Source organism: Heterodontus francisci, chromosome 4 (assembly GCF_036365525.1).
Source record: "Heterodontus francisci isolate sHetFra1 chromosome 4, sHetFra1.hap1, whole genome shotgun sequence".
NCBI classification, from domain to species: Eukaryota; Metazoa; Chordata; class Chondrichthyes; order Heterodontiformes; family Heterodontidae; genus Heterodontus; species Heterodontus francisci.
In genome coordinates this window covers 89,897,520-89,914,636 of record NC_090374.1, presented here as the reverse complement: position 1 = coordinate 89,914,636, position 17,117 = coordinate 89,897,520, and the positions used below count along the sequence as shown (strand labels likewise).

General features: G+C 43.0%; 1 protein-coding gene across 3 annotated transcripts in view; it reads right to left on the bottom strand.

The window, feature by feature from the left end:
* Window positions 1–1,534: 1,534 nt before the first annotated feature.
* The window catches only part of mcc (MCC regulator of WNT signaling pathway), a 238,146-nt gene continuing 222,563 nt past the window's right edge, over window positions 1,535–17,117 (bottom strand). For all 3 annotated transcript variants that reach the window (XM_068029851.1, XM_068029852.1, XM_068029853.1), the window contains 2 exons: window positions 6,015–6,137; window positions 1,535–3,426 (listed from right to left, as the gene is read on the bottom strand). In XM_068029851.1, coding sequence (XP_067885952.1) covers window positions 3,246–3,426; window positions 6,015–6,137 — 304 coding nt within the window. In that variant the 3' untranslated portion in view covers window positions 1,535–3,245. The remainder of the gene's footprint in view (window positions 3,427–6,014; window positions 6,138–17,117) is intronic.

Below are 17,117 nucleotides of genomic sequence, written 5' to 3'. Positions count from 1 at the left end.
TCTCATATACTACTTTTAAACTATAAATAAAAAAACACTTTCTTTTGCTGTAATTCACAAATATTTTAAATTATTTCCTGGAAGAAACATGACTTTCAAACACATTGAAACATATTGGACAATTAACAAAATGAAAACAGACTGAGAAAAATGGCTATATATATTCACCTTAAACTGATTTTTAAAAATAAAGTGTATTCCATATACCAGATAGTTTAGGTAAACCAATTGGGAAACACCTCTAATTAACCCTTTGGGCCAGGAAAACCCAATATTTCCAATCTGTAAGCTTTAATTCTTTTGACTACAAGAGCTATCTACTATAAGGTTCCTCAATGAAACTAAAACTTTCCCATTTTCCTTACAATGATTCTAAGATTGCCCTAATGTATGCACAAATAAATATTTAATAGTAAGACAGGAGAGATGAGAGACACTCAAATTTATTCCTTTCAAGAGGAAATACAAAAACTTGAGATTGGTGGAGAGTAAATAGGGTTTGTGGGGTATATCTTAATTATAAAAAGTGATTACTACACTTAAATATGAATTTGAAATTACACTTCACAGATTTGCTCTTCCAAACTTTATGTTATCAAAAGGTGGGAGCACCAGTCTGCCGTAATGTCTAGATATAAGCACTAATTTGCCACGGGTATATCTTTTGCAGCAGGCCTCTGTGCTATAAAGTGGCCACTCGTCTAGTAACGTGCCCCAACCAGTAGCAAAGTGTGTTGCATTAATGTAATCTTTGAATGAATTTTGTTTAAAGAGAAGTTCAAAATGTTAGTCTCATGGTGGAGGGCTTTATGAACTGCTCCATGTCAAAGCTATTTTTACATTTACATAATTCCTTTTCCATCTTGGGTGTTTGGAAGAAAAAGGCACTTATACGCCAAATCAATGGGAAATTAAACAAACGAAAGGCAAAGGATCATCCTATTCTATTTATCCCTCATAGAGCAACTGAAACAGATGACGTGGTCATTTATGTCATTGCTGTTTGTGGTATCCTGCTGTGCATAAATTGGATGCTGCGTTTCCTGCATTACAACAGAGACTACACTTCAAAAGTATTTCACTGGCTGTAAAGAACTTTGGAATGTCCTGAGGTCATCAAAGGTACGATAAAATGTAAGTTCTTTATTCTATTAAATGAGGTATGGCAATTTCACTAAGGAGCTCACTGACTCATACAGAAAAGAACACATTTAATAGAGGAACAGTTTTCATAATTTGGGAGGCACTCAGAAGATCAGCAGATCTTGATCAATTGCAAATCAAGAACAGACTGATTCTATCATACTGTTGAATAGTCATTCAGAATAGGAGTGGCCTGTCCAACCAGGTGCGGTAATATGCATTAGCAAGACTAAAGAAGTTAGATAACTATGACTGTTCATTTTGATCTTTCCCAATAACCTGACTGATTGAGAAACTGATATCTGCATTTAAAATTTCTATCAGTCAGGTTATTGGAAAAGATCAAAATAAACACTCATAGTTATCTAACTTCTTTAGTCTTGCTAATGCATTACCGCACCTGGTCGGACAGGCCACTCCTATTCTGAATGACTATTCAACAGTATGATATAAAGATATTAAATTAGGCAAGGCCCATTGAGGAGATATTCCAAACAGGGGTGCACTTGATTTAAACAATAGACTCAACTGAGCATTATTTACGTCATTTTGACATTTGCACAACCTTTCCTTTGGGTGACTATGATTCAAATCACGAAGAATCGGTTTTCAATTAATGGGGATAATAAAACCTGCATAAAATGGCAATGCTGTAATTTGCAATAGATTCATCAAAATCTTTTGCAACATCAGTCTTGAGCTGAACAAAAATGGTGTGTCTTAAGAAATAGATATCTGGCCGACAAGGTTACCTGAAATCAAAACTTCTAAATCAGAGTGTAGATCTCAATTTCGGAGGTCTAACCCATACCTCCTTAGACAGTAAGATGCAGATAATTTCCCAACTATGCCATCAAAAGTAATCGTATTAATGAGAAGCTTCTTGTTTGACTGACCCATTCTATCAATGGGAGAAAAAGTAACTGCAGCCATCTGGAAATAACAGATATAGAGCTAAAAAGAAGGGCCATATGGATGTGCTCTACAATTTTGCTAAAGGAGCAAGAGTTCCATTGGTTTCCCATCTCTGTGGTTAACTAGCATTCATTCATATGCGGAGTTGGCAAATTAAATCGGAAATTACAGCAACTTTGTATTTGTACTAATGGAACCAATTTGGCCAGCTCTGATCTGCCTCTGCATTCGACAATCTTGGGTTATTTTGGTTCAGAATAAAATGAATATCCAAACCCAATGCCATCTGCTGTGTCAAAATAAATTCTGGTAAAATGATTAGTTGAACAGGGTTATGAACCCAACAAAACAAATTGTGTCTTATATAAAGTAATGGAAAATACTAAGGATCATTTTTCTATAATCCACGTTTAACCATAAGGTACTCCATTCTGTAGGTAGCTAATATGGACTGGCTAATTTTAAGTTGTGGCTGAGATATAGTACATTAAAATTCATACAAAACACTAATGAATTAAATATAAATGTAGCCCAGAGGGGTTTGAAGCATTTTTCAGCTAATTTGTTCCTGGTTCTGCATCAGTATCACATGAAACACATTTCCAGACTTCACCAGAAGAATTATTTCACATGATGTCAACCTTCATAATTGCAACACAACAGCCTTATTGCGTGAAGATGGGTTAACATTTTTGAAGGAACATATTTTTCATTTTCATGAATTTGAATAGAACATTAATGACTGTGAAAAGCAAACAGCTGGCAGCAGCATCTATTAAACTCTCAAATTCTTGCTGTACAATTATGTGCCTATTTGATACAACATGGTGATAACACATAGCTGCTTGTAAAGCAAGTTATACATGTCCATTTACCATATTTAGACAACGTTAAAAAATGCTTGTTCCTTTTGAAATGTAAATATAATGTTCAGAAGTGTTCATAGGCACAACTAAGAGTGGATTTACTGGTGTTCCATATTTGGTCCGGTGCCACTTGTCATTTTTATTAGAAGCATTGTTTCCCCAATAATGTTATGCTGGTGTTTTACATGTGGTAACTGGATACGTTCACACTGATCAGAAGAAAGGTGCCAATGTCACTTTTCCTATCCTCATATTTAAGTCTTCTGAGTCGATGTGGCAGAACTGATGAATTTACAGCATCCATTCCATCAAAACATTTCCTTACAGTGACGTCTCATTTGTTTGAGGTCTAGAGTTTTCTTCCTCGAGCAATGCGATTCTCTGTTTTAGCATTCTCACTTGTGTCTCATGTCTCTCCACCATGGCCATCATTTGTGCTTCCAGTTTTTTCAGTTTATTTTGATGTTTCTTCTTTGCTTTCTCATAGGCTGCTACTAAGTTACTGTAATTAAAAAGAGTCGATACAATTTACAAATTGTAAACATGAGGAAACCATTGTTATTCCATGTTGTAAGGTTTGGATTTATCCTGTAAAGCGCATCTTACTCATGAGAGTTTTCATTTTCACACTTCTAGGCTGATTACACATCTTGCTACAATACAAAGGGTGCAAAAGTGAGACAATAAATCTTTGTGTTAATAGTAAATAAAAACAAATTTGTTGACATTATTCAAATAAATAAGCATTAATTCTTAATTTAGCCTTTTCTAAATGTTGTATTCAGAAAGACTTATGTTGCTTACGAATCAAGAAAGCTTAAAGTACAACTAAATCTCACTAGTGAAGTCATTCGTATTAGTTTACTTCGTTCTCTTTCCATAACACTGGACATTTCTCAGCTGCTCCTTATCCCTTCAATCAATGTGACATATTTTCCCTATTAAATTAATCACAGTTCCTATATGAAGGAGTACACACCTCCTGGACAGTCTTAGGGCTTATATGAAGCAGGCTTTTTAGAAGAAATAGAAATCTGGATACTTAATTCACCTACCATTTATACAAAGAAAAAAATCATTAAGACCATTTTTCACTTGTACTGTACAATACTACAGTACAACCGCTCCAGAGGTTTAAGCACAGGAGAAGTGCAATCATGGAGTTTCATAAAGCAAGAAATAATCCTGCAGTAGAATAAAGGTACTTACGATATATACTTTTGAATTTTGCATTTTGAATTTCCAGGATTTATTTTCAATGTTTTCATAACTTTTTTGCTGCCATCTCAGTAGAGTAGAAAGTAAAGCTCTTTACACTCTGTCTTAACAGCATGCTTTAATCCAAACCTCAGGAGTTAACTTCCTGGTGCACAGGTCAATCTTCTTTCCATCAGACTGATGTATATTAGGTCTCAAAGGTGAAAGGACAGAGTGCTAACCCCCACTGTGACAAACAGTCCCCCTAAATTGAGATATGGAGGAGTGATCTTAGAAATGAGAACTCCTTTTGAAAGTTTGCCTTTCCCCCCCTTTGTGACCTTGAGGGTAGAGACACTGCTTAGTGTGGCACAAAGTCATACAGACCAGAAGGTCCCAGATCAGAGTTGCAGTATGTGCTGAATTAATTGATCACAGCAGCCATGACAATAGTTGGGACGCTACAACTGACCTCTGCACCCAGGGAAGGAATGGGCATAGAGAAGCAAATCAGCCAGGCTTGCTGCTCTTGATAGTTATCTTAACTGTGCCACAAAATGTATAGATGCCATTTGTGATCATGTTCGGACAAATAGGCCGATGACAGATCCGTGTTGGGACCACTTGTAAATATATATAAAAATGATTTTGACAGAGAAAATGGAGATATGTTGTCAAAAATTACAGATTTTGGGGTATAACTAATAAAGTGGAGATGCACCAAAATACAGGAAGACAAGCAGATCTGCAGAGTGGGTAGATGAATGGTAAATAAAATTCAATTTAGCGAAGTGCAAGATAATTCATTTTGGTAGGAAGAATAAGGATGCCAATTATTCCTTGGAAGGTAAGAAACTAAATGGGGTACAGAAGCATAGAGAACTGAAAATATTGATACATAAATCACTAAAAATAGTAACACAAGTTGATAAACAGTGCAAAGTACTGGGGTTCATTGCTAGAGAAATAGAATACAAAAGCAGGAAGGTAATGTTAAATTTATATAGAAACTTGGTTCGATTGCACTTGGAATACTGTGTGCAATTTTGGTCTTCATATTATAAAAATATTAAAGCACTGGAGAAACATCAGAAAATGTTACCAGAATTGAGTGGATTGAGAGAAAATATTGAGCAAGTTGGGACTTTATTTTCTGGAAAAGAACACAGGAAACCTGACGGAAGTCTTTAAAGTTATGAAAGGCTTCGATAAGGTGAACGGGGACAAACTGTTTTCAATTGTAGCTGAGTCCAGAACACAGGGGTATAAATATAATATAGCCATTAACAATTCATATAGAATTTAGGAGGGATTTCTTTACACAGACATTTGCGAGAATGTGCCCCATTTCTGCGCTGTACATTCTATGTAATTCTATGCTTTTGCAAAGGTGCTTGTTTAGGTTAGATTCTGGGTCTAGCATCCAAGAGCTCATTCCTTGTATTTACATTATTACGTTAGGTTCCATTATCGCAGAGGTAAAATTGTAGACCCACAAAAACACTGGATCTGCAATTCTGCCACTGAGGCAAGGGAACTGTATTCAGCAGTGCAAATGTGGGGAGCCAGCTCATGGAACTGATTTTCACAGGATCCAAGTTGTTAACCCAGACCTTACTTATACATGAGATGGTTACGTTCACATGGTTTGCATTGTCACTGTGAAAATGAAAGGCAATAAAGGGAAAATTTGTGTGATTCCACCTGTCTAAATGATAGCAACTTTTAAAACTGCGTATTTGATTATCTCAGCTTACATCCATCCCTGAAAGCACTAATCCTGTTTCTAACCAGCTAATTTTGCAGGACTTGAAATAACACATTATCAACTGCATTGCTAGGAAAAGTACTACATTCAAATATTCTGTTCTTTTGCAGTATCAAGTCACATACCTGTTTGCTCTTTTGAGGTCATTAACAAATTCTGCAGACTGCTGATGTCGCACTTCACTGCTTTTTGTCATTCTTTCTAGAGCAGTTACCAATTCCTGCACACGAGATTTCAATTTTTTCTCTCTGTGTATACCAAAATACAAGAATAAACAGAATAAAATAATGAAAATTTTAGTACAGAAAAGACCATTCAATCCATCATGCCTGTGCTGTTTGGTATTAGCTCCCCCACTGGAAGCATCCGATCTAGCCTCGTTTCTCTTGCTCTTTTCTCCCTCTTGCAATTTTTTCCTCAATGTTTATCCAGTTTTGCTTAAATGATTGGATATGGCTTCAACAACCACTTATAGTAAAGGATTTTGTAAGTTTACAAAACAGAAAGCAGACATTTGGGCCATCATACTTGTAATGGTTCTTCATTAAAAAAATTCAAATACTAATCCCACTGCTCTGCTCTCTCCCCACACCTGTGGGAAAATATTAAATGTTCTAAAGTCTGCAATAAGATTTTCTCCCATCATTCGGCCCGATCAGAGGAAATAATTTTGCTCTGTTCACCTAAATAAACATATCATTTTAAATCTCGAATAGCCTTTTCTACTTCGGTGAAATAATTCAAACATCTTAAGTTTCTTCTCATAACTATTGTTTCTAGTCCCTGGTAACATCTTGGTGAGGTTGCGTTGAGTGCTGTTCTACAGCTTTGGCTTTTGTATTATGAGGCACCTAAATTGCACATAGTACTCTTAGCAGGGCCCCATCATTGCCCTGTACAAATTTTGCATGACTCCTTTGCTCTTATACTCTATGCTCCTATTTATGAAACCCAAAATTGTCTTTTTTATTGGCTTGATCAAGTTGGACTCAAACTTCCAAAACAAATTATGTATTTTCACTTCTAGATCTACTGAGTTTGCCCTCACTTTGTTCCACTCCTACCTATCCAATTACAAGTGAAGTATCTGCAGCAATGGCTTCTCTTCCCACCCCCACATCATTATGTCCAGAATCCCCCAAGGATCCATATCCTTGGCCCCTTTCTCTTCCTCGTTTCAGTGGTGGGGAAGCTTCTAGAAGCAACAATTTGGGACAAAATTAATTGTCACCTGGGCAAATACAGGTTAATTAAGAAAAGCCAGCACGGATTTGTTAAGGGTAAATCGTGTTTAACTAACTTGGAGTTTTTGTTGATGAGGTAACAGAGAGGGTTGATGAGGGTAATGCTGTTGGTGTGGTGTACATAGACTTCCAAAAGGCTTTTGATAAAGTGCCACACTACAGACTTGTGAGTGAAGTTATAGTTCATGGAATAAAAGTGACAGTAGCAACATAGATATGAAATTGGCTGAGGGACAGAAAACACAGAATAGTGATTAATGGATGTTTTTCAGACTGGAGGAAGGTTTGTATTGGCAGGGTCAAGATTTTCTTCTTTGGCCTCCTTATCTCGAGAGACAATGGATAAGCGCCTGGAGGTGGTCAGTGGTTTGTGAAGCAGCGCCTGGAGTGGCTATAAAGGCCAATTCTAGAGTGACAGGCTCTTCCACAGGTGCTGCAGAGAAATTTGTTTGTCGGGGCTGTTACACAATTGGCTCTCCCCTTGCGCCTCTGTCTTTTTTCCTGCCAACTACTAAGTCTCTTCGACTCGCCACACTTTAGCCCCGTCTTTATGGCTGCCCGCCAGCTCTGGCGAACGCTGGCAACTGACTCCCACGACTTGTGATCAATGTCACAGGATTTCATGTCGCGTTTGCAGACGTCTTTAAAGCGGAGACATGGACGGCCGGTGGGCCTGATACCAGTGGCGAGCTGGCTGTACAATGTGTCTTTGGGGATCCTGCCATCTTCCATGCGGCTCACATGGCCAAGCCATCTCAAGCGCCGCTGACTCAGTAGTGTGTATAAGCTGGAGATGTTGGCCGCCTCGAGGACTTCTGTGTTGGAGATACGGTCCTGCCACCTGATGCCAAGTATTCTCCGGAGGCAGCGAAGATGGAATGAATTGAGATATATATGATATACAGGGCACGATCTCAAAATTTTCGGCTGATACGAACCTTGGAAGCATTGTGAACTATGAGGAGGATAGTGTAGAACTTCATAAGGACATAGATAGGTTACTAGAATGGGTGGACAAGTGGCAGATGAAATTTAATGCACAGAAATGTGAAGTGATTCTTTTTTTAAAATTCTTCCATGAAATGTGGGCATCGCAGGCAAAGTCAACATTTGTTGCCCATCCCTAATTGCCCTTGATAACTGAGTGGCTTGCTAGGCCATTTCAGAGAGCAGTTAAGAGTCAACCACATTGCTGTAGGTTTGGAGTCACATGTATGCCAGACCAGGCAAGGACAGATTTCCTTCCCAAAAGGACATTTGTGAACCAGATGGGTTTTTAAATAGCACTAATACGGAGATAAGATTTTTATAAAATCCGGATTTTATTAGTTCATTGAATTTAAATTCTACCAGCTGCCATGGTGGGATTTGAACCCCTGTCTCCAGGGCATTGACCTGGGCCTCTGGATTACTGGTTCAGTGACATTACAACTACGCCACCGTCTCCCCTACCTTTGGTAGGAAGATTGCAGAGACAATATAAAATAAAGGCTACAATTCTAAAGGGATTGCAGAGTGGAGGGAAGATGAAAAGAATTGTAGTTCAGGTATCTAACAGAATCAGAATCACAGAGCAGAAGAGGCCCTTCGGCCCATCGAGTCTGCACCGATGCATTAAAGACACCTGACCTGTCAACCTAATCCCATTTGCCAGCACTTGGCTCATAGCCTTGAATGTTATGACATGCCAAGTGCTCATCCAGTTACTTTTTAAAGGATGTGAGGCAACCCGCCTCTACCACCCTCCCAGGCAGTGCATTCCAGACCATCACCACCCTCTGGGTAAAAAAGTTCTTCCTCAAATCCCCCTTAATCCTCCCGCCCCTCACCTTAAACATGTGACCCCTTGTAACTGACCCTTCAACGAAGGGGAACAGCTGCTCCCTATCCACCCTGTCCATGCCCCTCATAATCTTGTACACCTTGATCAGGTCACCCATCAGTCTTCTCTGCTCCAGCGAAAACAACCCAAGCCTATCCAACCTCTCTTCATAGCTTAAATGTTCCATCCCAGGCAACATCCTGGTGAATCGCCTCTGCACCCCCTCCAGTACAATCACATCCTTCCTATAATGTGGCGACCAGAATTGCACACAGTACTCCAGCTGTGGCCTTACCAAAGTTCTACACAACTCAACATGACCTCCCTGCTTTTGTAATCTATGCCTTGATTGATAAAGGCAAGTGTCCCATATGCCTTTTTCACCACCCTATTAACCTGCCCTTCGGCCTTCAGAGATCTATGGACAAAACGCCAAGGTCCCTTTGTTCCTCAGAACTTCCCAGTGTCAGGCCATTCATTGAATACTTCCGTGTCATATTACTCCTTCCAAAGTGTATCACCTCACACTTTCCAGAGTTTATTTATTTATTTTTTTTTATTTACAGATACAGCACTGAAACAGGCCCTTCGGCCCACCGAGTCTGTGCCGACCAACAACCACCCATTTATACTAACCCTACAGTAACCCCATATTCCCTATCACCTACCTACACTAGGGGCAATTTACAATGGCCAATTTACCTACCACCTGCAAGTCTTTGGCTGTGGGAGGAAACCGGAGCACCCGGCGAAAACCCACGCAGACACAGGGAGAACTTGCAAACTCCGCACAGGCAGTACCCAGAATCGAACCCGGGTCCCTGGAGCTGTGAGGCTGTGGTGCTAACCACTGCGCCACTTTTCTGCCCATTTGACCATCCCGTCTACATCTTCCTGTAACCCAAGACACTCAACCTCACTGTTAACCACTCGGCCACTCTTTGTGTCATATGCGAACTTACTGCTCCTATCCCCCACATAGTCATCTATATCGTTTATATAAGTGACAAACAATACGGGACCCAGCACAGATCCCTGTGGTACGCGACTGGACACTGGCTTCCAGTCACTAAAACAGCTGTCTGTCATCACTCTCTGCCTCCTACAGCTAAGCCAATTTTGAATCCATCTTATCAAGTTACCTTGTATCCCATGTGCATTTGCTTTCTGGATAAGTCTCCCATGTGGGACCTTGTCAAAGGCTTTGCTGAAATCGATGTAAACTACATCAACTGCACTACCCTCATCTACACACCTGGTCACATGCTCAAAAAATTCAATCAAATTTGTTAGGCATGACCTCCCTCTGACAAAGCCATGCTAACTATTCCTAATCAAATTTTGCCTCTCCAAGTGGAGACAGATTCTCTCCTTCAGAATTTTCTCCAATAGTTTCCCTACCACTGACATGAGACTCACTGGTCTGTAGTTCCCTGGCTTATCTCTACAACCTTTCTTAAATAGTGGGATCACATTAGCTGTTCTCCAGTCCTCTGGCATCTCCCCCGTGGCCAGAGAGGAATTAAAAATTTGGTTCAGAGCCCCTGCAATCTCCACCCTCACCTCTCACAGCATCCTGGGACACAAATCGTCTGGACCTGGAGATTTGTCCACTTTTAAGCCTGCCAAAACCTCCAATACCTTGTCACTCCCTATGACAATTTGCTCAAGAACCTCACAGAGTTCCATATCTACATCCACATTCTCTTGGGTGAAGACAGATGTGAAGTATTCATTCAACACCCTACCGATGTCCTCCGTCTCCACGCACAGATTTCCCCCTTGGTCCCTAATGGGTCCTACTCTTTCCCTGGTTATCCTCTTCCCATTGATATACTTATAGAATATCTTGGGATTTTCCCTACTTTTACCAGCCAGAGCTTTCTCATATCCCCTCTTTGCTCTCCTAATTGCTTTCTTAAGCTCCATCCTACACTTTCTGTGCTCCACTAATGCTTCCGTTGATTTGCTCTCCTTGTATTTGATGAAAGCCTCTCTTTTCCTTCTCATTGTACCCTGAATGTTTCTGGTCATCCATGGTTCTCTGGGCTTGTTGCTCCTACCTATTACCCCAGAGGGAACGTGTTGGGCTTGTACCCTCCCCATTTCCTTTTTGAATGCTCTTCTGCAGATTTCCCGACAAGCAACTCTTTCCAGTCTACCTTGGCCAGATCCTGCCTTATTTTACTAAAATTCGCTCTCCCCCAATCCAAAACCTTTTTTTGCAACTTGTCTATTTCTTTCTCCAAAACAAGCTTAAATTGTACCATGTTGTGGTCGCTATCACCAAAATGCTCCCCCACCAACACATCAACCACCTGTCCGGCTTCATTCCTCAGAATTAGGTCCAGCACTGCACCCACCCTTGTTGGATCCTCTACATATTGAGCTAATAAGTTCTCCTGTATACATTTTAAGAACTCCACTCCATCTAAGCCCTCAACACGATTACTATCCCAATTAATGTTGGTAAAGTTGAAATCACCTAATATAATTACCCTATTATTGTTACACACCTCTGCGAATTGCGCACATATTTGCTCCTCAATTTCCAGCTGACTATCTGAGGGTCTATAATAAACACCTAGCAATGTGGCTGTCCCTTTTTTATTCCTAAACTCTACCCATAAAACTTCATTTGATGCCCCATCCAAGATATCATCTCTCCTTACTGCAGTAACTGACTCCTTAACTAATATTGCAATGCCCCCTCCTCGGTCTTGTCTGAAGATTCTATATCCCGGGATATTGAGCTGCCAATCCTGCCCCGCCCTCAACCATGTCTCCGTGATGGCTACCACATCACAATTCCACGTGTCAATCCTTGCCCTTAACTCATCTGTTTTACCTGTAATACTCCTGGCATTAAAGTAGAGGCCATCCATCCTGGTCTTACTCCCTTGAAACTTACTTCTGCTGTATTCCCTCTGACTTGTTTGCTTTTCTGTGTTTAGCTATGTCCCTATTCTGCTAGGAGTCTGCGTCCCCTCCCCCTGCCAAATTAGTTTAAACTCCTCCCAACAGCACCAGCAAAACCTCCAGCAAGGATGTTAGTCCCCCTCTGGTTCAGATGTAGACCGTCCCGCTGTAAAGGTCCCACCGTCCCCAGAAATAGTCCCAGTGGTCCAGGAATCTAAAACCCTCCCTCCTGCACCAACTCTTAAGCCATGCATTCATCTGTGCTATTCTCCTATTTCTATACTCACTAGCACGTGGCACTGGGAGTAATCCAGAGATTACAACCAGAGGGGTCCTGCTTTTTAGTCTACTGCCTAACTCCCTGAATTCTTGATGCAAGACCTCATCCCTCTTTCTACCTATGTCATTGGTACCAACGTGTACAACGACCTCTGCCTTATCCCGCTCCCCCTTCAGGGTGCCCTGCAGCCGTTCAGTGACATCCCGGACCCTGGCACCAGGGAGGCAACACACCATCCTGGAGTCACGTTGATGGCCACAGTAGCACCCATCTGTTCCCCTGACTATAGAATCCCCTATTACTCTTGCTCTTCCTCTCTTTCACCCTGTGCAGACAGGCTGCTTGTGGTGCCAGAAGCTTGGCTCTGTCCGCACTCCCTGGAGGAACCAGCCTCATCAGTCTCCAAAATGGAATACCCATTAGCAAGCGGGACCCCAAAAGACTCCTGAACTACCTGCCTGTTTCTCTTGGACTGCCTGCTGGTCATCCATTCCCTTCCTTCCTCAAGTCCCTTTAGCTGCGGTGTGACCACCTCTCTAAACATGCTATCCACGATGCTCTCAGACTCGCAGATGCTCCACAGTGTTTCCAGCCGCCGTTCCAGCTCTGAAACCCGAGCTTCCAGGAGCTGCAGCTGGACACACTCCCGGCATACATGCTGGTCCTGGGGACTGGAAATGTTCCTGGATTCCCACACGCAACAAGAGGAGCAAACCACGGCTTTAAGCTCTCCTGCCATGACTAAACCCTCTAAATTTGGAACATCAGCATAAGTGATCTTGCAGTAGACTTGGTATGCTGGTATGCCATCATAGAAACATAGAAAAATAGGAGCAGGAGTAAGCCATTCAGCCCTTCAAGCCTGCACCGCCATTCAATACGATCATGGCTGATCATCTAAGCTCAGTACCCTAAGACTTGATGGGACTTGGTAATGAGAACATGAAGATCATCATCATTCCTTCACTCTTCTTGGTCTCCAACACCTTCATCAGAAGAGCCTACTCGATTAGCAATAAGAAATATCTACAAGGACTGCGCCATATGAAGTTTACACTTCAACTCAATGGATTTCTTTCCCATAAGATCAACACACATCCACCTGTTACGTGCACTGCAACAACTACCTCAAGCAAGACAACAGTTAGCCTCCCAAACATCGGCTCCACCTCACACAGACTACAATGAATATTCAAGACAGTGGACACAGAAGTCTGACATAAGTCTTCCAAGAAGCGCCACTCCATCCTTCATACCCACAAAGACAAGAAACCATCTCACAACAAACTAGGAATTTACGGCCTACCATGCGACTAAACTCGTTTATATCGGAAAAACCAGCCGCAGCCTACATACTGGACTCATGAAACACCAAGTCTGCTTCAAACACAGAGAATAGGACAAGTCAGCCATCATCAAGCATGCTCAATTCAATAACCAGCGCATTGAACGGTTCAATTCCAAACTCATCGCAACCATTACGCACTGGCATACCAGACGTGTCATGGAGATCTATCAACACCACACTGTCCCCCAAAACAGTGGCCTGCTTATCAATTGATATCTGGCTAACCCTACTCAAGAAACACATTAGCACCTGCTCAGCAGCCAATGTACCCCGACAAGAATAATAGTATGTATCGACTTACCACGAGACAGAATAGCTGACCAATCAACCTCAGCTCATCCAAAGTTGTGCTGCTTATATCGTATCCCACACCAAATCCTGTTGGCCCACCACCCTGTCTTGCTGACTTACACTGACTTCTGGTGCCATGACATCTCAAATTTGAGATTCTCATTTAATTTTATTTAATTGATTTGAATCCCTTCACTATATCTGTAATCTCCTCCAGCCTCATATCCATCCACGCTCCTGCTCCCCACACCCCCAACTCAAACTTTCCATTCCTCTGACTGGCCTCTTGTGCATCCCATTACCTTTTGCACCTTCAGTTGGCCAGGTTCGATGCTCTGGAATTTCTTCCCTAAACATGCCCTCGAGAAGGCGGTGATGAGCTGCTTTCTTGAACCGCTGCAGCCCATTTGGTGTAGGTACACCCACAGTGATGTTAAGGAGGGAATTCAAGGATTTTGACAGTGAAGAAAGGGTGATATAATTCTGAGTCAGGATGGCGCGTGGCTTGGAGAAGAACTTCTAGATAGTGGTGTTCCCATGCGTCTGTTGTCCTTCTCCTTCCAGGTGGAAGAGCTCGTGGGTTTGGAAGGTGCTGTTGAAGGAGGTGTGCTGAGTTGCTGCAGTGCATCTTGTATATGATGCACACTGCTGCCACTGTGCTCGGTGGTGGAGGGAGTAAATGTTTAAGGTGGCGGATGGGGTGCCGATCCAGGGGGCTGCTTTGTCTTGGATGGTGTCAAGCTTCCTGAGTGTTGTTGGAGCGGCACATATCTAGGCAAGTGCCGAGTATTCCACCACACTCCTGACTTGTGCCTTGTAGATGGAGGACAGGTTTTGGGGAGTCAGGAGGTGTGTTATTCATTGCAGAATTCCCAGACTCTGACCTGCTCTTGTAGCCACAGTATTTATGTGGCTGGTCCAGTTCAGTTCCTGGTCAATAGTAACCCCAGGTTGTTGATAGTGGAGGATTCAGCGATGGTAATGCCATTGAATGTCAAGTGGGAGATGATTAGATTCCTTCTTGTTGGAGATCATCATTGCCTCGCACTTGTGTGGCACGAATGTTATTTGCCACTTAACAGTACAAGCCTGAATGTCTTGTCCTTCATCCCAAAGTACATTGGTTCATAACTTTCCATGCCAAATTGTATCTGCTCATTCATAAGTCTCTCATTGTCCTTCTGAAGTCTCTAACAGGTCTCTTTATTGTTTGCCAAACCCCCTACTATTGTATCATAAGCAAGCATCGATATTGTCCACATTTTCCAAGTTCAAATTAACTAGATAAAGAGAACAGAGATGGACTCAGTACTGTCCCTCCTGTTTCGGGGTACACCACTTTCAGCTCTTCTTAAATATCAGCAAAACCCATTAAACCCAAACCTTTGTTTCCTCTATACCAAGCAATCCCAGGCACAATTTATATATTTAAGGATTGAAATACTGTGGTCAAAACCTCTGCTATCGGAGCCTGGTGATTTATCCACTTTTCAGTTGAGTCATAGGCCAGGATTTTATGTGGCTTCCTGAGGCAGGGTCAGAGGCAGTGGGGGGGAGAGAAAGGGGCACAGAGTATCACGACGGGTGGCGGTCGGAGGGCCCGCCATCTCCCTGTCGCCATGCGATCTTCCCGGGGGCGAGATAGGCCTACAATGGCCTTCCACCCAGAAGCCAATTGAGGCCCTAAAGTGGCGCTTTAACGACCAATTAAGGGCCTCTTCCCTCTGCCGCTGGAATCTTACCAGCAGCTGGGGGGCCTCCGCCACAGGGGGAGGACGCCTTGTAAAACTAGGCACCCTCCCTGTGGGCTCGGGGTGGGGGGTCCCTCCTTCGTGGGCAATCGGTGGCCCACGGATGACCCCTGCCGTAAGCCAGTTTACCCGCTTCCCCCAGACTGCACAACCACCACCCCTCACCGGGACCTCTGGACTGGCCCCAGCGACCCCGCCTCACAGCTTGGATTCAGGTTCCAGTGCTGAGCCTGGGTCCAAGGCCTCTGCAGTACTGGCAGTGGCCACCACTCCGTTGTCACTTCCAATGCCCCTGAGCTGCCGGCCCTCTGATTTACCAGCAGCTCCTGGAGGCGGGATCCCCATCTTTAAAGTGACGAGGATCCCGACTCCTGAAATTTTGATTTAAAAAGATTGGAGGATCGCTCTGAGGGTACACAAACCTCACCTTTTTGGCCAAGCGCCAGGAAGCCCCGCCTCTAACACAAAATCCAGCCCATGGAGTTATAACGGCACAGGAGGCAGCTATTTAGCCCATCGAGTCTAAGCTGGCTCTCTGGAGAGTAATCCAGTCAGTTCCATTCCCCTACTCTATCCCCATAGTACTGCAAGTTTATTTCCTTCAAGCGCCCATCCAATTTCCTTTGGAAATCATTGATCATCTCCTGTTCCACCCTTCCAGGCAGCGAGTTCCAAGTATTCTAGTATTTTCCAGAATCAAACTTTTTTATTTTATTTTATATCAATTAACTAATTAGTGCTAGAAATGACAGTTAGAGGGGTGAAGTGCTTCACCTGTGAGATGTGGGAAGTCCGTGATGCTTCCAGCGTTCCGGAGGACTACATCTGCAGGAAGTGTACCCAGTTGCAGCTCCTCACAGACTGCATGGATCGGTTGGAGCGGCAACTGGATGCACTTAGGAGCATGCAAGTGGCAGAAAGTGTCATAGACAGGAGTTTTAGAGATGTGGTTACACCCAAGGTGCAGGCAGACAGATGGGTGACCGCTAGAAGGGGCAGGCAGTCAGTGCAGGAATCCCCTGTGGCTATCCCCCTCTCGAACAAGTATACCGTTTTGGATACTGTTGGGGGGGATGGCCTATCCGGGGAAAACAGCAGCAGCCAGAGCAGTGGCACCACGGCAGGCACTGTTGTTCAGCAGGGAGGGACAAAGCGCAGAAGAGCAATAGTTATAGGGGACTCTATAGTCAGGGGCAGAGATAGGCGCTTCTGTGGACGTGAAAGAGACTCCAGGGTGGTATGTTGCCTCCCTGGTGTCAGGGTCAAGGATGTCTCTGAATGGACAGGGGGCATTCCGAAGGGGGAGGGTGAACAGCCACAGGTTGTGGTACACATCGGAACAAACGACATAGGCAGGAAGAGTCTTGAGGTCCTGCAGGGGGAGTTTAGGGAGTTAGGTAGAAAGTTAAAAAACAGGACCTCTAGGGTTGTAATCTCGGAATTACTCCCTGTGCCACATGCCAGTGAGGCTAGAAATAGGAAGATAGTGCAGCTAAACACGTGGCTGAACAGCTGGTGTAGAAGGGAGGGTTTCAGATATCTGGACCATTGGGATCTCTTCAGGGACAGATGG